The 22,692-nt window shown below is 46.0% G+C and overlaps 1 protein-coding gene across 1 annotated transcript in view; it reads left to right on the top strand.

The window, feature by feature from the left end:
* galnt9 (polypeptide N-acetylgalactosaminyltransferase 9) overlaps positions 1–22,692 on the top strand; it is a 282,752-nt gene that overhangs the window by 53,442 nt on the left and 206,618 nt on the right. The window contains exon 3 of the mRNA XM_060843904.1: positions 14,246–14,412. Within this exon, the coding sequence (XP_060699887.1) occupies positions 14,246–14,412 (167 nt within the window). The remainder of the gene's footprint in view (positions 1–14,245; positions 14,413–22,692) is intronic.

Consider the following 22,692-nt stretch of genomic DNA (forward strand, 5'->3'; position numbering starts at 1 on the left):
AAAGAAAGCTGGATTGTGAGGGACCCTCTTGAGAGGCCAAGCTTAAAGTCCCACCTGCTCCAGATGGGTGTATAACATCTCTTTGAACAGGTTGATTGAAAAAAAAAGTTAATTTTGGAAAGAAATATGGTTTGACGCAGCTAATTGTAAAAGCCAACAGGTTCATTAATGTCCTTCAGAGAGAGAACTCAGCTGTCCTTAGCCAGACCTACAAATGGATCCCAGTTGATGTTGATCTGCCCCGAGCAGTTAGAAGTTGGCAAATAAACTCCTGTCCAAGCTAGTGACATCCTCTTCCCATCAAAGGGCCATGAATAACACTGGCTGCGTCTTCCTGCCAAGCCACTCCCCATCCTGCCTTTGATCAGAGTCGAGAATGTGATGCTGGAAAAGCACAGCAGCTCGGGCAGCATCTGAGGAGCAAGAGAATCAACGTTTCAGGCATAATTCCTTCTTCAGGAATGAGGCCTCATGCCCAAAACGTCGATTCTCCTGTTCCTCGGATGCTGCCTGACCTGCTGTGCTTTTCCAGCATCTCGACTCTGATCTCCAGCATCTGCAGTCCACACTTCCTCCTGCCTTTGGTCTGTATAAGCTGTGCCTTCACGGGTCAAAGTCCTGGAACAAGACACACCTTGCACATAGACTGCAGCAGTTCAAGAAGGCAGCTCACCACCACCTTTTCAAGGGGCAACTAGGGACAGGCATTAAATGAAGCCCATATCCTACATGGGATCGTTGAGGCACAAGTTGAGTGTCACATCACCTCGAAGGTGTTTTGTTTGCTGTGTGTGCTTTTGGTTGAACTGAAGTGTACAGGAAACGTGGAGTGGACAAAGAGTGGACTGGACAAAGAGCAGTAGGTCAAGCAGCATCAGGGATACAGGGCAGCTGATGTTTCAGGTTGGAAACGTTCATCAGGACTGGGGAGGGGGAAGGAGGCTGAGAGAGGGGGTGGCATTGCGGAAAGGTGGGTGGGATGGCGATAGGTGGATGCAGGTAGGAGGTGGCTGTGATTGGTCAGTGGGGAGAGTGGAGCGCATAGGTGGGACGGAAGATGGACAAGTAGGGTCAGGTCAAGGAGTCGGATGGAGAGGGAGGGCTGGGCTTGGGATGAGGTGGGGGTGGGGGAGGAGATTCGGAAGCTGGCGAATTCTACGTTGAGGCCGCTGTATGGTTGTAAGCTCCCGAAATGGAAGATGAGGTGGAGGAGGTCCAGGATGTACATGTCGTCGGGGGAGTGGGAATGTGGGTTGGTTGCTGGGTCTTTGCAGAGTGAAAGTGCAATTGTTTTACGAAGAGATTCTCCAGCTCACTTTGCTATCACTGTCGGCTTGACTGATGAGAGATTTATGGAGTAGCTTTGCAGAGGAGACAGCCAAACCCACTGAATTTGCAGCAGACCTTTCTCAGCTGTCAGTCAGTACAAAACCTCAATTTCTTTTGTATTGCTGAGAACAGGAGACTGCATCTGGGATGCTGTTTCCAATCTCTGTCAGACAGACCCTTACCCTATCAGTTCATGTTCACTGCCTTTCTACAATGCAACAACTCCACTCGATAATGCAGTGGCAGTTGTAGTTTGTGGAAGGGCTGGTTTACACCTATATTTTGTACATAATTTGACTCAAAAACCCCAATGAAAATCACTAAATTCTGACTATGATCCCAAGGATTTTTTGTTCTGTTATTTTGAAATTTTTGTGTGTGATTGCAAGCAGCAAGAACAGAAGAAACATGAGCAGGAATGGGCCATTCATTCTACAAGATCATGGCTGATCTGCCCCAGCTCTCAACCTCTCTTTGATACAAGTTCCTCATCGCCTTCAACTCCTCAATATTTCACAAATCTATCTCCTGTCTCCTTAAACACTTGCAGTGATCTCATCTCCTCAACTCTCTGGGACAGAGAAATCCAGACATACACTGTCCTTTGAGAGAAGAAATTATTTCTCATCTCTGTTTTAAATAATTATTCCCTCATTCTGTAACTGTGACCCCTTCATTTGAGAATCTCTTACTAGTGGAAGCATCTTCTCAATATCTACCGCTGTCAAACTTCCTTAAAATCCAAAATACTCCAATGAAAGTATCTCTCATTCTTCTAAACCCTAACCTGTTTACCAGCAAAAAACTCCTTAGCTGTTATTGATAAGACAATCTCTTCATCTCAGGAATTAGCTGAACACCCTCTGATAACAATATATCCTTTCTTAGATACAGGAACCCAAAGAGGACATAAGCGTGGTCTCACCAACACGCTGTGCAGGTGTAACATTTCTCTGCTTTTAAATTCCAAAACCTTCCTCCCTGCAACAAAGACATTTATATTATAATTTCCCAACCTTAGTTTTGCAGCTAATTCATCTCTTTGGAAGTTAGAGATGTAGCAGCAATGCACACATAGGGAGATGGCAGACACATGTGGAAACAGACACATATTCCCCTCCCAGCCGCTGTCAGCCTTCCACAGGGACCGTTCCCTCTGGGACACACTGGTCCGCTCCTCCTTCACATGCAACACCACCCCCCACCCCCCCCACCTCACAGTCCCACGGCACCTTCCCCTGCAACCACAAAGGGTGTAACTCCGGCCTGTTTCCCTCCTCCCTCCTCACTATCCGGGACCCCAGACACACCTTCCAGATGAAGCAATGATTTACCTGCACTTTACTCAATCTAATCGCCTCCATCGGAAACAAAAGTAGCTGGAAAAACTCAGCAGGTCTGGGCAGCATCTGTGGAGAGAGAGACGGAGTTAATCTTTCGGGTCTGATGACCCTTCCTCAAAATGGTCTGTTCTCAGGGTTCTGAGGAAGGGTCACCGGACCCAAAATGTAAACTCGGATTTCTCTGCACAGATGCTGGCAGACCTGCTGAGTTTTTCCAGTAATTTCTGTTTTTGTTCCTGATATACAGCATCCACAGTTCTTTCAGTTTTTAACTAGTCAACTGTATTCGCCGCTCACGATATAGTTTCCTCTACACCAGGGAGACAAAGTGCAGACTGGGTCACCACTTTGGAGATCACTCGTGCGCTGCCCGCAAAAAGACCCTGAGCTTCCAGTTCCCTGCCACTTTATCCCCGAAACGTCGATTCTCCTGCTCCTTGGATGCTGCCTGACCTGCTGCGCTTTTCCAGCAACACATTTTCAGCTCTGATCTCCAGCATCTGCAGTCCTCACTTTCTCCTGCCACTTTAACAGCCCACTGTGTTCCCTGGCCAACATCACTGTCCCGGCCCTGTTGCAGTGTTCCAGTGAAGCTCGGTGCTAACTAGAAGAACAGCACTTCATTTTCCACTTGGGGACCGTGCAGCCTCTAGGAATCAACATTAAATTCAATAACTTTAGGGCCTGATCACCTTCTCTCACGTTCTTACCCCAACTCCCACATACCAGCTGTTGTTAGTGCATACTTTGCAACCACACACAACCCCTTGTCAGTCAGTAACAGTCCCCATTAGCAGCTATTCATTCTCCCAGACTGACACTATCATTTGCATGTTTTGCACTTCTTGTGCACTTTATGCCACCCTGTGTGTGATTGTGTAGTCTGTGCTCTCCATCTAGCCCCTTGGTCCTGGAGGAATGCCGGGTAAAAACAATGACTGCAGATGCTGGAAACCAGATTCTGGATTAGTGGTGCTGGAAGAGCACAGCAGTTCAGGCAGCATCCGAGGAGCAGTAAAATCGACGTTTCGGACAAAAGCCTATCAGTTGTATATGGTAGAAATGACAAATGAAAGTTCCTCTACTCTACTCCTTTGTCTGCCTGGCTGGTTTTCTCTCTGTCTGGGTTCATTCCCACCTGTTGTTCACCAGCCACTCCCCCCCGCCATTTAGTATTTATACCATTGTCAACCGAGCTCCAGTCAATTCGGAAGAAGGGTCACTTGTCCTGAAACGTTCACTCTGATTTCTCTCCATGGATGCTGCCAGACCTGCTGAGTGTTTTCCAGCAGTTTCTAATTTCCAGCATCTCCCAGTCCTTTGCCTTTCTTTATTTGCTACGTTGCCTGACAACAGTATCCTGTGACAGGAACTCCCGTTTGGCTATCCACACAGTCACCCCCTGAGCTGGCAAGTGGGGGTTAGAATTGAGTGTTTCAGCCTGAAAGTGTTGTCGAAATGGACGTGGTTCAGTAAATGTTCTGTTAGCAACAGCGTGACATCAAAAGTCCTCCTTTAGGTCTGTAGATAATATCAGACTTTTGCTAAGGCTTAATGATTTCATTCATTTGATTCACAATGGATATAATGGCTCATTGAAGGCATCGCCTAGTCAATTTAGACACAGAATAGGAAAATCTGAAAGTGGTATGTCTGTCAGCCACACCATGGATTTGTTTTTATTCAGCACAAAAGTGGAGAATTCTAATGAAGAAAGCACAGTATAATTAGGCTGGCAATGTGAATAACGTTTCTGAGGGAACCCATGCAGTACTGTGCCTATTGTAATTTGTCTGGCTGGATTCACGATGGAGTCTTGTTACTGCATGAGTTGAGTGCCCAACTCAGTGAGAGAGGACAGCCAAAAAGTTAATGCTTCTTTTATTCATTCACAGGACTTGGGTACAGTGTCTGTTGCCCATACCTAATTACCCCTTGAGGGGGTGGTGGTGAACATGTTGAACTGCTGCACTCTTATAGAGTACAGGGACACCCACAGTGCTATCAGGGAAAAAGTTCCAGGACGTTGACCCTGTGGCACTGAAGGAACCACAATAAGTTTCCAAGTCAGGATGGTTAATGGCTTAATGTGCAGTTCCCATGTTTCTGCTGCCCTTGTCCTTCTAGATGGTAAAGGTCAGGGTTTGGAAGGTGCTGTCTAAAATGTGTCAGGAAAGCTATCAGGAGGGAAGAGCCATGACCAACTGCGCTAACACCAAACACAGTCTCGTCCTCATCTTTCTCTCCCCTTGTCTCTTGCTACTTTCACTTTTAATGAGATTAGTTATTGACCCTTTCCATTCTTTCCCCTGTAAAAGTTGGCAGTTTTCTTTCAAGTCGAACCAGCCCAGTACTGTCAGCACATTAGTCACGTGTGGTGCATTCCGAATCCAGGAGGGAGACTGAGTGTTTTTTTCTGATTAACCAATAATTAAAAGGACAAAGGGCATTCTTGGGTCATGACCTTGGAGTCAGAATCTTGTGTGTGGACTGTAACCATTTTGTGCATTATCTTGGAGCACCGGGGTGGTCTCAGACTTTTGGACGGATGGTGTATGGGATGGGGAGAGGGAGGAACGTCGCGTTGGCACTTACCAAACCTCCAGTGTTGGCCTGCCATCCTTGGCATTTGTAGGATATTCCCCAGGAGAGAGCAGTGAGCCAGGAGGAAAATCACTAGGGGGGAGGCACTTTTAAAACAAAAGTTCCTGAGCTCACTTCAGTTCATTGGTTCAGAAGGTGACCAGTGAAGTTAGGGAAAGATATTCAATCGTCCAATCAGGCAAGAACTGATCTGTCAAAGTCTTGCCCTTTCAGGAAGCAAACCGCTCTCTCCTGGGGAGTAGTCTACAAACCTGATGGGTGATCATTGATGAGGACTGTGGATGTTTCCAGGACTCAACGGTCTGAGTTGTAGGGAGAGGTTGGACAAACTAGGACTTTTCTTTAGAGTGTAGGAGACTGAGGGGGAACCTTGTAGAGGTGTATAAGATCATGAGAGGCATGGATAGGGAGAATGCACTCAGTGCTTTTCCCAGGTTTGGGGAATCACGGACTAGAACATAGGACAGTACAGCACAGAACAGGCCCTTCAGCCCACGATGTTGTGCCGACCATTGATCCTCATGTAAGGTAAACCTAATGTACGAACCCTCAAATTTCTGTGACCATATGCATGTCCAGCAGTCTCTTAAATACCCCCAATGACCTCGCTTCCACAACTGCTGCTGGCACCACATTCCATGCTCTCACAACTCTCTGTGTAAAGAACCCGCCTCTGACATCCCCTCTATATTTTCCGCCAACCAGCTTAAAACTATGACCCCTCGTGTTAACAATTTCTGCCCTGGGAAAAGGTCACTGGCTATGCCTCTCATTATCTTGTACACCTCAATTAGGTCCCCCCTCTTCCTTCTTTTTTCCAAAGAAGTTAGTCTGAGCTCAGTCAACCTCTCTTCGTAAAATAAGCCCTCCAGTCCAGGCAGCATCCTGGTAAACCTCCTCTGAACCCTCTCCAAACCATCCACCTCTTTCCTATAATAGGGCGACCAGAACTGGACGCAGTATTCCAAGTGCGGTCTAACCGAAGTTTTATAGAGCTGCAACAAGATCTCACGGCTCTTAAACTCAACCCCCTGTTAATGAAAGCCAAAACGCCATATGCTTTCTTAACAACCCTGTCCATCTGGGTGGCAATTTTAAGGGATCTATGTACCTGCACACCAAGATCCCTCTGTTCCTCCACACTGCCAAGAATCCGATCTTTAATCCATTCCTGATGAAGGGCTTATGCCCGAAACGTCGAATTTCCTATTCCTTGGATGCTGCCTGACCTGCTGTGCTTTAACCAGCAACACATTTTCATCTTTAATCCAGTACTCAACTTTCAACTTCGACCTTTCAAAATGCATCACCTCGCATTTATCCAGGATGAACTCCATCTGCCACCTCTCAGCCCATCTCTGCATCCTGTCAATGTCATGCTGTAGCCTACAACGGTCCTCTATACTGTCAACAACACCTCCAACTTTTGTGTCGTTTGCAAACTTGCTAACCCATCCTTCAATCTCCTCATCCAAGTCATTAATAAAAATTACAAAGAGTAGAGGCCCAAGAACAGAGCCCTGTGGAAGACCACTCACCACTGACTTCCAGGCAGAATACTTTCCTTCCACTACCACTTGCTGTCTTCTGTCGAACAGCCAATTCTGTCAACTGAATTCAGACAGCTGAATTTCCCTGTATCCCATTCCTCCTGACCTTCTGAACGAGCCTACCATGGGGAACCTTATCAAATGCCTTACTGAAGTCCATATACACAACATCCACTGCTTGGCCTCATCAACTTGTCTAGTAACATCCTCAAAGAACTCAATAAGATTTGTGAGGCATGACCTGTCCCTCAAAGCCGTGCTGACTGTATTTAATCAAGCCATGCTCTTCCAGATGGTCATAAATCCTATCCCTCAGAATCCTTTCTAACACCTTGCAGACGACAGACGTGAGACTGACTGGTCTGTAATTGCCGGGGATTTCCCAATTTCCTTTCTAGTAGAGGGCATCAGTTTCAGGTTAGAGGGGAAAGAATAAAAGGGAACCTGAGGGGTAACATTTTCGATACAGAGGGTGGTACGCATATGGAATGAGCTGCAAGTAGAAGTGGTTGAGTTGGGTACAATAACAACATTTAAAAGGCATTTGGACAAATCCATGGATAGGGAAGGTTTAGAAGGATTTGGGCCAAGTGCAGGAAAATGGGGTTAGCTTGGATGGATATTTTGGTTGGCATGGACCAGTTTGGGTCAAAGGGCCTTTCTCAGTGCTGCTGGACTCTTACGTGTGGGTGGACATAGGAGGTGATAGTACAAACCCGGCAGGAAAACCCCAAATTGGAGGGCATTGGGAGGGGGTGGTGAATACTGGAGGCAATGGTTGGCTTCAGGTTGGGTCTGAGAGTAGATGTTTAAGGGGTTAGGGAGATGTCCTTAAACTGTTATCGCTCCACAGTTCTGCTGAGGTATTGTTGGCTGATCATGAACAGCCATATGGCAAATCGTCAGGACAGATGGAGCCAAGAATAATGAAACCGTTTCTAATTGCACAGCAAACTGCCAACAACATAAATCTGAGAATTCTGTACTGAGAATTCTGTACGGGGAGGCTGCTCCGAACTGATGGAAACAGTTCAGGTGCCAGTTCTGGTACCAATTAAATTAAAAATCAGCAGGAAAAGAAGTGGGTAAGAGTGGGTGAGTGGCAGAGATCTGGGGAAGCCAAGATGCTTCAGTCAATTGCCTTCTGGCAGAGTGCATTTCACTAGCACCTTCTAGGTCATCCCAGCACTCTACTGTCAGTGAATCACGTTTGATGTGGAGATGCTATTACAATATGGGAAATACAGCACCCAGTCTGTGAGCAGCAAGTTCTGTCAAGGGGCAGTCGGATAGGGAATAAACATTCAGCTTTCTCTGATAGTGGTTGTATGGCATGGTGGCTCAATGGTTAACACTGTTGCCTCACAGTGCCAGGGATCTGCTTGGTCATACATATGGATAATAATGGAATGGTGTACATTAGATGGGCATCAGATTAATTTTGCAGGTCAGCGCAACATCAAGGGCCGAAGGGCCGGTACTGCGCTGTAACGTTCGATGTTCTATGTTCTATATGGGTTCGCTGACACACTTGTGTGACTGTCTCTGCAATTTCCACACATTCAGGTTTTTTCCCCATAGCCTGAAGATGTGCAGGTTAGGTGGATTGGCCGTGCTAAATTGCTCATAATGTCCAGCAATGTGTAAACAGGGTTATAGGGATGGAGTGGATTCGGGAGGGATGCTCTTCAGAGGGTTGGTGTGGATTCTATGACTCTCCATTGGCTCATACAGTGGAGAGAACTGCCACACGTAACTGAAATAAAATACCACAGACCCCCTTCCATTCACCAGACAAGATTGAGCTATTTAAATATGCCATCTGAGAGTTGGCACCTCTGACAGTGCAGCACACCCTCAGTCCTGCACCTTTTGTCTCTCTCCTCTGACAAACTTTGAGCTCAGAGGTAAAAGTGCGACTGATTGATCTAACTAATCCTGATGAAGAGAACGTGCATGTAACCCTGGGGAGTTTGAAATTAGGTTAGTCAATGCACCTGGGCACTACCTTGGAAAAGTATTTCCTTGCCCCCAGTAATTTATTGTTTTAATTTATCGTACAAACCGAGTTCATTTCAAAGATTAGAAATGAATAAAATGAACTGTAAGAGTTTCTAGTTCAACACAGCAATTGTGAGGGCTCAAAGGAATTAAAACCAACCTGATATAGCAAGGGGTGCAAATGAGAGTCCATGCGATAAATAGTTAAAAGCTGGTTTCATTGTGCCACAGTTTCTTTATCAGTTAAGGGAATATTCCCGCACCCCCTCCCCCACCACCGGGGTTCTGAGCATTGCTTGCAAAATGATAACTGATGTGGGGCCACATTTTCAACAGGGTTCTGAGTTAGCAGTCTCCCAACGCGGCACGCTCAGTGATGGCAATGGCTGTGCAATGTAGAGTTGGAGGGAGTAAATTCACCCAGTCGAGCGAATGGGGAAGAGACGGGCAACAGAAGCCTGAGGCCCAGAGCTCACTCTCAGCAAATGGTCCCCTGAAAGTTTCAGGCCTCAGTCTCCCATTTGGCAGAGCCCAGTGCCTTCGGGCCAATGGCAGGGTTTTAAGAACATTGAAGAGTTTTGAAAAGAACATCTTGAATATTTTCCTGGTGCAAATTGCTTAATCCATTTCAACCTATTTAGCAAAGTGTGGAGGGAGGTGTCTGAACAGAAGCACAGGCCATTCAGTCCAAATTGCTCATACTAGTAAACCCCGTGCTCCATGTGAGCCACCTCCTTCTTCCATTTCATCCTACTGGTGTAGCAACGAGGTATATTTGTATAGTGCCTTTGATGAAATACATCCCAACAAGCGCTGTAACATCAGACACTGAGCCCCATAAAACAATACAGTCAGTTCTTTGATAATGTGATGGTTGCATGCTTGTGCAACCCCGTGTTATAGAATGATTGTGCTTTAGAAATAGCGATTAAAATGTTGGTGAGGTAATCGCATTACAGCCAACACATGTTTTTAAAGTTCACGCTGTAGAAACAGTGTCCACAATTCATCAACTGCATTACAGCAAATTCACATTGACGTAACCTGCTCTACAGCAGAATGACTTGTACTAGGGCAGGGGGTAAAAGCTTCACTTTAAGGAAGGTCTTAAAAATGGAAATAGATAATTAGGGCCAGAGTGTGAAAGGGAATTTCAACCTCAGGTCCTGAGTGACTGAGTGTAGGGCCACAGCTGGTGGAGGGGTTAAAATCAGGGATACTCAGCTGCAACAGGGTCATGGAAAGTGGGGACACAGAGATGAGAATGTGTTGGAGAAGGCCAAAGACATGGAAATTGATATCAGATTTTACGGTGGACTAAAACAGGTTAGCCACAAGCCAGACAGAAGACATTGCAGAAAATGGTTCGCTCAGGTAAGTAGTCTACCACATCCAAATTCCAGCTGCATAGAATTCCTACAGTGTGTACGTAGGCTATTCAGCCCATTGAGTCCACACTAACCCTCTGAATAGTACCCCATCCAGACACACCTTCTCCCTATAACTCTGCATTTCCCAAGGCTAACCCACCTAGCCTGCACATCCCTGGATATTATAGGCAATTTCCCATGGCCAATCCACCCTAACCTGCACATCTTTAGACTGAGGGAGGAAGCCAGAGCACCCGGAGGAAACCCCTGCAGACAAGGGGTGGTGGTGGGCTGGGGGAGAGGAGTACACAAACCTGTAGTTAGGAAGAATGAGCAGACTGACATTCCAGCTGCCGGGAAAACCAATCGGGGGGCTGGGTTACAATTGAGACCGTAGAAGGCAGAAGGATTTGGAGAAACAAAAGGAATTTGACAATTGCGAGCTACATGTGGTAAAACCATTTGGAACTGCAAAAGTTTCACAAGTAATTCCAAATAAGGAAATTGGAATGTCAACATAGCAAGTCTGAACTAATGCTAAGAGTAAAAAGTGAGGTCTGCAGATGCTGGAGATCAGAGCTGAAAATGTGTTGCTGGTTAAAGCACAGCAGGTCAGGCAGCATCCAAGGAGCAGGAAATTCGACGTTTCGGGCATAAGCCCTTCATCAGGATTCCTGATGAAGGGCTTATGCCCGAAACGTCGAATCTCCTGTTCCTTGGATGCTGCCTGACCTGCTGCTCTTGAACTAATAGTAATTCTAATTCTGATCTGTATAAAAGGCAGGGCGAAAGTAAGGACTGCAGATGCTGGAGATTAGAGCCAAGAGTGTGGTGCTGGAAAAGCACAGCAGGTCAGGCAGCGTCCTAGGAGCAGGAAACTAGACATTTCAGGCAAATGCCCTTCATCAGGAATCCTGATGCTGCCTGACCTGCAGTGCTTTTCCAGCACCACACTCTTGGCTGTATAAAAGGCAGCCTGGGAATCCCTTGATTTTAGCAGTAACTCCAAGATGAGCAACTATGAAGAAATCCCCTCCATCAGGCAGCGTGGGGAAGATACTGAGGAGAGCTCTAATCTGGCCAACTGCCAACTCTCCCAGATAGTAATGTTTGGGGTTAATCACAGAACCCAGCAGAGGAAAGGACAGTGGTTGAGTTATCGCTAGTAATTAAAAGCATGTATTATTTACTTAAGTACTTAATAAATGAATGGAGTTTTATACATCTAAATATCTTCACTGTAACTTTGTCTATGTACAAAACTGTTGTCTATCAAACACAGGCAACATGTGTGAAAATGGAGTTGTTGTGTACATCTGCTAATGGTTGGGAGATAGTTGGGGACGGTAGGGGGAGGGGAGTGAACGGGGTTTGGTGGTTGGATGTTTACGGCGGGCTAAATGTGACACTACAATTGTGAACAATCCAGTTGGTTGCCTTCACCATCACCTTTCAAACCTGTCACTAGGGAAGAACAGGGGCAGCAGATCCATGGGAACACCACCCCCTGCATGTTCCCCTCCAATCCACTCACCATCCTGACTTGGAAATATATCGCCGTTCCTTCACTGTCACTGGGTCAAAATCCTGGAATTCCCTCCCTGAGGGACATTGTGGGTCTACCCACAGCATATGGACTGCAGCGGGTCAAGAAGGCAGCTCACCCCCCACCTTCTCAAGGGGCAACTAGGGACGGGGCAATAAATACTGGGCTTAGCCAGTGATGCTCACAAACTTTGACAGAGTGATGCAAAAGATAGTTTTTCAGGAGAGGGATGGAATTGGTAGCAAGGGAACTGACTTTGGAGTCCAAACATCACAATATTTGATCATCTCCTCTTCCTTTCTCTCCCATCACGCATCCCCAGACGTTGTTTTATTCACACTCCCCACCCTGTGTGGTCACAAGTTTCACATTCTGGGCAAAGCGTTTTTTTCTCAATTTGCATTGGATTCTCTCACAAGGGCCCTTAACATTTTTTTTAACAAATGTGCAGAAAGACGAGGGAGCTGAACAAAGTACTGCGTATATTACCTGTATTAGAGATATTCTGACACACCTTGGAAGCAGATGGCACAGTGGCTCAGTGGTTAGCACTGCTGCCTCACAGCACCAGGACCCAGGTTCGATTCCTGCCTTGGGTGACTATCCATGGGGAGTTTGCACTTTCTCTCTCTGTGTGTCTGTGTGGGTTTCCTCTGGGTGCTCCGGTTTCCTCCCACAATCCAAAAATGTGCATGTTAGGTGAATTGCCCATGCTATATTGCCCATAGGTGCATTAGTCAGGGGTAAATATAGAGTAGGGGAATGGGTCTGGATGGGTTACTCTTTGGAGGGTCAGTGTGGACTTGTTGGGCCGAAGGGCCTGTTTCCATACTGTAGGGGATCTAATCTAGGTGGGACATGAACCCAGACACTGCGCCTGTTCCTGCTGACCTAAATGGAAACAGCTGCCCTGACAATTTGTGCACTCAAACAATATAATAATTAATGTGAAAGCGTGGTTTGAAAACATTTCACAAACAGGCTGTGGGGTGGGTGTGTGGAATGACTGATCACAGCTCCATAGATTGTGCTACTGAATGGTTGGTTTTTAATATTGACTTCATTGAGGGACTAATTAGACCTGAGCTCTAATACACTTGAACCAATATTAGAGTGAGCAGCTGCCCAGTTATTGTGTGAAAAGTCCCCTGAAGAGAACGAACGTAGCAAAACAGATGCTGCAACACTAGTTCTGTACGAGCCAATTTGTTACTTCAAATATTCAGCATGTTTTGTTTTTATTGGAAAGAGCAGGTAGTTTCCTTTGGAGAACATTGAGTGTTCATGAAGGGCTTTGTTAGAGTAAATGAGGGGAGACCGTCCCCAGTAGCAGAAGGGGCACAGATTGAAGGTCATTGCAAAAACCACAATGGGACCAAACGGGACACGGGGATGAGTGAAGATTGATCAGGACGGGTCAGCAAGAACCTAATCAAAGAGGTGGGTTTTGGGGAGCAGCATGAAGAGGGGATTGGAAGGTGGAGGTTTAGAAAGGGAATTCCAGGATTTGGGGATTCGGCTGTAGAAGACACCAACGGAAATCAGAGATGTGTGGGAGACTAGAACTGGAGGAGCGCAGACAACTTGGGAAAGTCCGAGGTTACAGATATAGGGATGAAATAAGGCTGCAGCAGATTTAAAATACAAAGATAAGTATTTTAAAAGCTGCTAACTGGAATGGAAAATCACTATGACATTAAAAGGTTTGAAACAAATCAGACAGCTTGCTCATTCTTGTTATGTGACAGTGAAATTAGACTTGGGCAGGGGGCAGAGGGGAAATATTCTCGTCAAATCCACATTTTCTTTAACTGAAGCCTATTTCTCTCAGTGGAGTGCTTTTCCTCCTCCTGTTTTAAAGGAATCTGCCAACTTTTTTTCTGAGCTTTCACACACCACAAGAGTGTAATGTCACCTACAACTGCTGTTGTGTGATTAAGACAGATAGGTTTGGAATCTGTCAGCACAGCTCCCTGTACCTGCCTGGATAACAGAAATTGATCTTTAGATAGTTCAAAAGCAACGAAAGACAAAAGGGGGGCTGGGTTTTGCAAGGTTGAGGCTTTTGATCTCTGGTCATTGCTCGGAACTGCAGAGTGATTGAGTAAACTTGCATTTGTGTAGTGCCTTTCATGACTCAGTGAATGACAGGATATGGCTTAGAATAAGACATCACTGCTGCCCTGGTCTTTCTAGAGATTGAAGTGTTGCTACAGTGCAAGTTATAGAGAGACTTCTAATTTATATAGGTTTCCCCAAAAGAAAGTGAATGATAATCACCAATGTTCGATATTTGCGAGGTTTTGCTGCATTTCTGTGTTTTACACTTTGCTGATTATGACAATTATCTGGCTACTCACCCCACCCCCCCTCAAACCGAATGTAATGTTGTATTTGTTGCTCCATGTCTGAATGTGTAATAAAGCACAGTTGCCATTGAAATCAGAGAGCAGACTTACTGACCAAACCTCTTGGGTTCTGTTTTTTTTATTGGGTTATAAGGTGCAAGCAGATGACATACCAGAGCAACCTCCCTCAGATCGCTGTGGTCTTCATCTTTGTGAATGAGGCTTTGTCGGTTATCCTGCGGTCAGTGCACAGTGTCGTCAATCACACGCCTCCACATCTCCTCAAAGAGGTCATCTTGGTCGATGACAACAGTGACAGTGGTAAGGACAGAATCTGAGGTACACCCAGCTCCTCCCAACCAATGAGACCCATCCGTTGCCGTTATACGCGGTTCTGCTCTCTTCTGGACCCCACCGTTTCCTGGCCAACGTCTCTGTCTCAGGCATGTTGCAGTGAAGCTCAACACAAGTTGGAAGAACAGCAACTCATTTTCCACACGGGAGCCTTCAGTACTGGTGTTCAATAATTTCAGGACCTGAACACCATCCCTCACATTGTTTTCCGAGTCCTCACATCATGACCCTGTTTGCATGTTAGCCAACACATTTTCATCTACTCATTGCCCCCATTATCACTGGTCTTTCTTCGACTGTGACGTGCTATCAACTATCCCTTTGCCTACCTTCCCCTTCCCCCCTCCACCTCTCTCTGTTTGGTTTCCATCTCCACCTGTCCACCCACTCACTCCTTTTTCCCACAACCCCTGTCATCAGCATAAATACCATACTTTCCCAGCTACTATCAGAAGGATCACTGCAATTGAAATGTTGACTCTCTTTCTCTCTCCATAGATTTTGCCAGGCCTGCTGAGTTTCTCCAGCACTTTGTGCTGATTTCCAGCATCCATAGTTCTTTGCTGTATTATATATGACCATTAATTCAGACCCTAAGCCATCAGCTAAGGGCCGGGGAAAGACTTTAGCTAGTCACCAATCTGCCCAGCTGGGTTACTGTGGTGATCTACCTGCCAAGTATGAGGGAAAATTGGAGTCCATGGGTGGTAGACACTAGCATTGGCCTCTAAGATCCCAATCCCTACCCCAGACTGTCCTGAAGCCCCTTTACCGGTGGCTCCCACCCCACAACAGGAAGCTGAAGAACACTCCCGTTCTCGCTGCTAGGTCTCCTGTGAACTAGGGTTCACTGGTGGCCCTTAGGACTCAGTGGCTGCCAGTTTCTATGATTGGCGAGTTACTCAGTTTCTGTGCTGCCTTGGTGTCAGCTCTTACTTTGATCTGTCATGCACCAATCAAATCATCTTGGCAGTTAATTGCCAGCTAACACTCCCATCCATCCCTATCAGCGTTCGGGAAAGACCACTCCCTCTGCGACTCCCTTGTCAGATCCACACCCCCCACCAACCCAATCTCCACTCCCAGCACCTTCCCCTGCAACCGCAAAAAATGCAAAACTTGCGCCCACACCTCCCCCCTTACTTCCCTCCAAGGCCCCAAGGGATCCTTCCATATCCATCAGAAATTCACCTGCACCTCCACACACATCATTTACTGCATCCGCTGCACCCGATGTGGCCCTCTCTACATTGGGGAGACAGACCGCCTACTTGCGGAACGTTTCAGAGAACACCTCTGGGACACCCGGACCAAACAACCCAACCGTCCCGTGGCTGAACACTTTTAACTCCTCCTCCCACTCCACCAAGGACATGCAGGTCCTTGGCCTCCTCCATCACCCAGACCATGGCAACATGATGCCTGAAGGAAGAGGACTCATCTTCCGCCTAGGAACCCTCCAACCACAAGGGATGAATGCAGATTTCTCCAGCTTCCTCATTTCCCCTCCCCTGACCTTTTCTCAGTCCCAATCCTCAGACTCAGCACCACCGTCTTGACCTGCAATATTCTTCCCGACCTCTCCGCCCCCAGCCCCACTTCGGCCTATCACACTCACCTTGACCTCCTTCTACCTATCGCATTCCCAACGCCCCTCCCCCAAGTCCCTCCTCCCTACCTTTTATCTTAGCCTGCTTGGCACACCCTCCTCATTCCTGAAGAAGGGCTTATGTCCGAAACGTCGATTCTCCTGCTCCTTGGATGCTGCCTGACCTGCTGAGCTTTTCCAGCAACACATTTTTAAGCTAACACTGTTTCCTTGCAATGTCATTGAAAATGGGAAAAATAACCCACTTGGTTTGACTAGCAAGTCAAATGTCAGTTCCATCTTGTAGATATCTGATTATAGATTTAAAACGTACACACAGATATGCGCACACCTCCCCTTCACCCCCCCCCAGTGATGTATTTTTCACGGAGAGATATCAGAGTTAGCATTTTTGGTCAAGTGACCTTTCGTCAGAACTGAGGAAAAGTTACTGGGCCTGACATGTTAACTCTTATTTCTCTCTGCACATGCTGCCAAGACTTCCTGAGCTTTTCCAGCAATTTCTGATGTGGTTTCCGATTTACAGCATCCACAGGACTTTCGGAATTTATTTCCCTTTTGCTTTGAAGTCCTCCTGCTGCACAAATCTCTACCACTGAGGTCACCTCGGGACCGGTCCCTGACCTTCAGCAGTCCTTGTTAAGCCAAAAACAAAGAGGTGGGCACAAACTTCCTCTCCCGGAAACCGCTCAACTTCAGGCCTCCTCTTGGGGCTGTGGGGGCGGGGAGGGGGGGGGAGCGGGGTGGTGCTGAAGACTTTGTTAGTGATTACATAGAACATGGAACATAGAACTTAGAACAGTACAGCACAGTACAGGCCCTTCGGCCCTTGATATTGTGCCAACCTTTTATCCGATTAAGATCAGACTACTCTACATTTTACTATCATCCATATTCCTATCCAAGAGTTCGTAAATCTGCCTAGTGTATCTGACTCTACCACCACCGGTGGCAGTGCATTCTACACACTCATCACTCTCTGTGTAAAGAACCTACCTCTGACATCTCCCCTAAACCTTCCTCCAATCATCTTAAAATTATGCCACTTGTGATAGCCACAGTCCTGGCTACAGGTTGTGGGAGCAGCACCAATGCAGTCAGGTCTGGGTGAAGGTATCTCCTAAGGTTTCAGTGCATTCTCACTATCCTGTGCTGACTCTCCTCAGGTCCCACCTTCACACTGCAACATGAGAAGCACTCAGGCTCTACCTTATCCAAGAATTATCTTCATTTTCTTCACTTTGCCGCTTTCTCGGCAGGTATTGAGCCATCCGTTTAGCAGATGATTCTCACTTTCAGTCTAACCTTCTCAAATGTTTCTTCACAGTTATAGGAACAGCGCTGAGAGAAAATCTTAGAAATAACACAGTTTGATTTGTTGATTTTTCTCCTTTGCTTGCAGCTGTTCTGTGGAATTCATTCTTTAAATTCTTGGAGACTGCAGAGCGATCTTGGAGGGGCTGGCAAATCAGAGTCAGGGTGGGGACAGGGAACGTGCATCAGTGCCTTGTGCCATCTTATGCACCCAGTAGCAATGGCATCATCTCTGTGAATGTTACCATGGTGGCAGAAACAATTTAGTCATTGCACTAATCCAATGGGATAGGCTAATACCGTTCTGTTGCCAGTTTAGGAATAAAAGTGTAATCAGAGCTTGTTCAGTGTAAGATGAATGAGGTGGAACAGTTCCCAGTGAGCAGAGTCTCATACACTCCACTTCATCACAGACTAGCATGTTAGAGCACAGGCTGCTCTGCCTGTTCAAATGCTGTTAGGATTCTTTGCAGAACGCCGCTAATGCTCTCCGCTATTGCTCAGTTGATAGCAGCATTCTTAGACCTTATGACAGAGGAGCAAAGGAGGTCATTCAGCCCATCAAATCTGCTCGGCCATTCAATGAAATCATGACTGATCTGATAATCCTTCGCTTCACGTTCCTGCCTTTCCTCCATAACTTTATGATTCCTTACAGATTAAAAATCTGTCTGTCTCAGCCTTGAATACACTTCATGACCCAGCCCCTGCAGGCCTCTGTGAGAAAGAATTCCACAGATTTATTCTCCTGTATGAAAAGCTCTTCCTCAAATCGGTCTTAAATATGGGACTCCTTACTCTGAGATGCTGCCACCTAGTCCTCGACTCTCTGCAGATCCCCTGTCAAGCCCCCGAAGAGATTTATATGTTTCAATAAGGTCCCCTTCAGTTTAAGCTCCGATGATTTCAACCCAAACTACTTCATGCTCCTCAGAAGAAGCTCCCTCCAAGCCTAGAATCAATGTAGTGAACCTTTTCTGCACGATCCCCAATGTCAGTCTATCTTTCCTTAGATCAGGGGATCAAAATTGTTCACGGTATTCCAGCTATGATCTAATTATGCCTTGTATAGTTTTAGCAAGAACTTCCACTTTTGTTCTCCATGTCCTTAGACATAAAGGCAAACATTCCATTTGCCTTCCCTATTACCCGCTGAACTTGAATATTAGCATTTTATAAACGATGACTCTAAATCCTTTTGTGCTGTTGCTTTCTGCAGTCTTTCTCCATTCACATAATATTCAGCTTTTCTGTTCTTCCTGCCAAAAGGGCATAAACTCACCCTTTCCCACTTAGCACTCAGTTATAGAGTTATAGGTTCAAGTACCTCTCTCAACCACGATTCAAGGCTGACCCTCCCAGTGCAGGACTGAGCGAGTGCTGCACTGTTGAAGGTCCTTGTATCAGATGTCAAACCAAGCTGGATGTAAATGATCAGTTAACATTTTTCCAATGAAACACACACGGCGTTCTCTCTGGTGGCCTGGACAATGTCAATCTCTCAAACAACATTACAGTCAAGATAGAAAATAGGAACAGGAGTAGGCCATTTGGCCCTTTGAGCCTGCTCTGTCATTTAATATGATCCTGGAAGATCATCCAACTCCCGCCCCGTTCCCATTTCCCCCCCAATACCCTTTGATCCCTAAGAACTATATCAACTACTTTGTAAAAACAGAGCTGAAAATGTGTTGCTAGAAAAGCGCAGGTCAGGCAGCATCCAAGGAACAGGAGATTCGACGTTTCAGACATAAGCCCGTTCCTTGGATGCTGCCTGACCTGCTGCACTTTTCCAGCAACACATTTTCAGCTCTGATCTCCAGCATCTGCAGTCCTCACTTCCTACTTTGTAAAAACAGTCAATGTTTTGACCTCAACCGCTTTCTGTAGCGAAAATCCACAAGTATGAAACAGATGACCCGCTCATTGGCAGATCATGGTCCATGGGAGCTTGCTGTGTGGAAACTGGCTGCCATGTTTCTGACATTACAGCAATGAACTCTTCAATAATTATTTCATTGGCTGTAAAGCATTTTCAAATGATACAAAGAATTGTGGATGCTGGCAATCTGAAACCAAATCAGACATTGCTGGAGAAACTCAGTAGGTCTGGTAGCATCTGTGGGGAAAAAAAATGAGGTCTGCAGATGCTGGAGATCACAGTTGAAAATGTGTTGCTGGTTAAAGCATAGCAGGTCAGGCAGCATCCAAGGAATAGGAAATTCGACGTTTCGGGCATAAGCCCTTCATCAGGAATGATGAAGGGCTTATGCCCGAAACGTCGAATTTCCTATTCTGTGGGGAAAAAGCAGAGTGAACCTTTCAGACCCTTCTTCAGAGCTCAGTTCTGAAGTGACCTTTGTGGGCACTGGACCCGAAACATTAACTCTGCTTTCTCTCTATGGATGTTACCAGAGCTGCAGAGTTTTTCCAGCAATTTCTGATTTTTAAAGAAACATAATTCCTCTTCCTGAAGCAGTCATTAACTTTCTGCCATAGCCACAGAAATCCCATTGGTTTGACCTTGACTCCTAGTTCTGAACATGGGAACACTTCCTATTGCTTTCCGAATCTTCTGTCCAAGCTTATGAAGTCTTAGAGTCATAGAGTCACAGAGATGTACAGCACGGAAACAGACCCTTCGGTCCAACCCGTCCATGCTGACCAGATATCCCAACCCAATCTAGTCCCACCTGCCAACACCCAGCCAATATCCCTCCAAACCCTTCCTATTCATATACCCATCCAAATGCCTCTTAAATGTTGCAATTGTACCAGCCTCCACCACATCCCCTGGCAGCTCATTCCATACGCGTACCACCCTCTGTGTGAAAATGTTGGCCTTTAGGTCTCTTTTATATCTTTTCCTTCTCACCCAATTCTATGCCCTCTAGTTCTGGACTCCCCAACCCAGGGAAAAGACTTTGTCTGTTTACCTATCCATGCTCCTCACAATTTTGTAAACCTCTATAAGGTCACCCCACAGCCTCTGACGCTCCAGGGAAAACAGCCCCAGTCTGTTCAGCCTATCCCTATAACTCAAATCCTCCAACTCTGGCAACATCCTTATAAATCTTTTCTGAACCGTTTCAAGTTTCACAACATCTTTCCGATAGGAAGGAGACCAGAATTGCACGCAATATTCCAACAGTGGCCTAACTAATGTCTTGTACTGCCGCAACATGACCTCTCAACTCCTGTACTCAATACTCTGACCAATAAAGGAAAGCATACCAAACTCCTTCTTCACTATCCTATCTACCTGTGACTCCACTTTCAAGGAGCTATGAACCTGCACTCCAAGGTCACTTTGTTCAGCAACACTGCCTAGGAACTTACTATTAAGTGTATAAGTCCTGCTAAGATTTGCTTTCCCAAAATGCAGCACCTCGCATTTATCTGAATTAAACTCCATCTGCCACTTCTCAGCCCGTTGGCCCATCTGGTCAAGATCCCATTGTAATCTGAGGTAACTTTCTTTGCTATCCACTACACCTCCAATTTTGGTGTCATTTGCAAACTTACTAACTGCTCGCATCCAAATCATTTCTGTAAATGACAAAAAGTAGAGGACCCAGCACCGATCCTTGTGGCACTCCACTGGTCACAGGCCTCCAGTCTGAAAAACAACCCTCCACCACCACCCTGTCTTCTACCTTTGAGCCAGTTCTGTATCCAAATGGCTAGTTCTCCCTGTATTCTGTGAGATCTAACTTTGCTAATCAGTCTCCCATGGGGAACCTTGTCGAACGCCTTACCGAAGTCCATATAGATCACATCTATTACTCTCCCTCATCAATTCTCTTTGTTACTTCTTCAAAAAACTCAATCAAGTTTGTGAGACATGATTTCCCACACACAAAACCATGTTGATTATCCCTAATCAGTCCTTGCCTTTCCAAATACATGTACATCCTGTCCCTCAGGATTCCCTCCAACAACTTGCCCACCATTGAGGTCAGGCTCACCGGTCTATAGTTCCCTGGCTTGTCCTTACCACCCTTCTTAAACAGTGGCACCACGTTTGCCAACCTCCAGTGTTCCGACACCTCACCTGTGACTATCGATGATTCAAATATCTCAGCAAGAGGCCCAGCAATCACTTCTCTAGCTTCCCACAGAGTTCTAGGGTACACCTGATCAGGTCCTGGGGATTTATCCACCTTTATGCATTTCAAGACATCCAGCACTTCCTCCTCTGTAATTTGGACATTTTGCAAGATGTCACCATCTATTTCCCTACAGTCTATAAGTTCCATATCCTTTTCCACAGTAAATACTTGTTTAGTATCTCCCCCATTTTCTGCGGCTCCACAAAAAGGTCACCTTGCTGATCTTTGAGGGGTCCTATTCTCTCCCTAGTTACCCTTTTGTCCTTAATGTATTTGTAAAAACCCTTTGGATTCTCCTTAATTCTATTTGCCAAAGCTATCTCATGTCCCCGTTTTGCCCTCCTGATTTCCCTCTTAAGTATAATCCTACTTTCTTTATACTCCTCTGAGGATTCACTCGATCTATCCTGTCTATACCTGACATATGCTTCCTTCTTTTTCTAAACCAAACCCTCAATTTCTTTACTGAAAATGTGTTGCTGGAAAAGCGCAGCAGGTCAGGCAGCATCCAAGGAGCAGGAGAATCGACGTTTCGGGCATAAGCCCTTCTTCAGGAGTCCTTATGCCCGATACGTCAAATCTCCTGCTCCTTGGATGCTGCCTGACCTGCTGCGCTTTTCCAGCAACACATTTTCAGCTCTGATCTCCAGCATCTGCAGACCTCACTTTCTCCTCAATTTTTTTAGTCATCCAGCATTCCCTATACCTACCAGCCTTCCCTTTCACCCTGACAGGAATATACTTTCTCTGGATTCTTGTTATCTCATTTCTGAAGGCTTCCCATTTTCCAGCCGTCCCTTTACCTGTGAACATCCGCCTCCAATCAGCTTTCAAAAGTTCTTGCCTAATACCGTCAAAATTGGTTTTTCTCCAATTTAGAACTTCAACTTTTAGATCTGGTCTATCCTTTTCCATCATTATTTTAAATCTATAGAATTATGGCCCTAACATCATATCGAAGTTAAATCTGACCTGGGTGATGTTGGACATCCTGTATGGAAAACCTTGAAGAATTTTTCACTCCCTAACGCCTAACATTCTGCACTCTAGTGAAAGCTCAATTCCCCCCAAAAGTTGACTTGAAATAAAATCGCCAAAAGACGAGGTTACAGCAGTTAGATTGGCCAAGATCAGCAATATTACTCTCTCATTGTTAATGACAGTGTAGGCTGCAGCTGCTGAGAGGGATTTATTCTTCAGTCATTCACAGGA

Source organism: Hemiscyllium ocellatum, chromosome 24 (genome assembly GCF_020745735.1).
Source record: "Hemiscyllium ocellatum isolate sHemOce1 chromosome 24, sHemOce1.pat.X.cur, whole genome shotgun sequence".
Classification (NCBI taxonomy): domain Eukaryota; kingdom Metazoa; phylum Chordata; class Chondrichthyes; order Orectolobiformes; family Hemiscylliidae; genus Hemiscyllium; species Hemiscyllium ocellatum.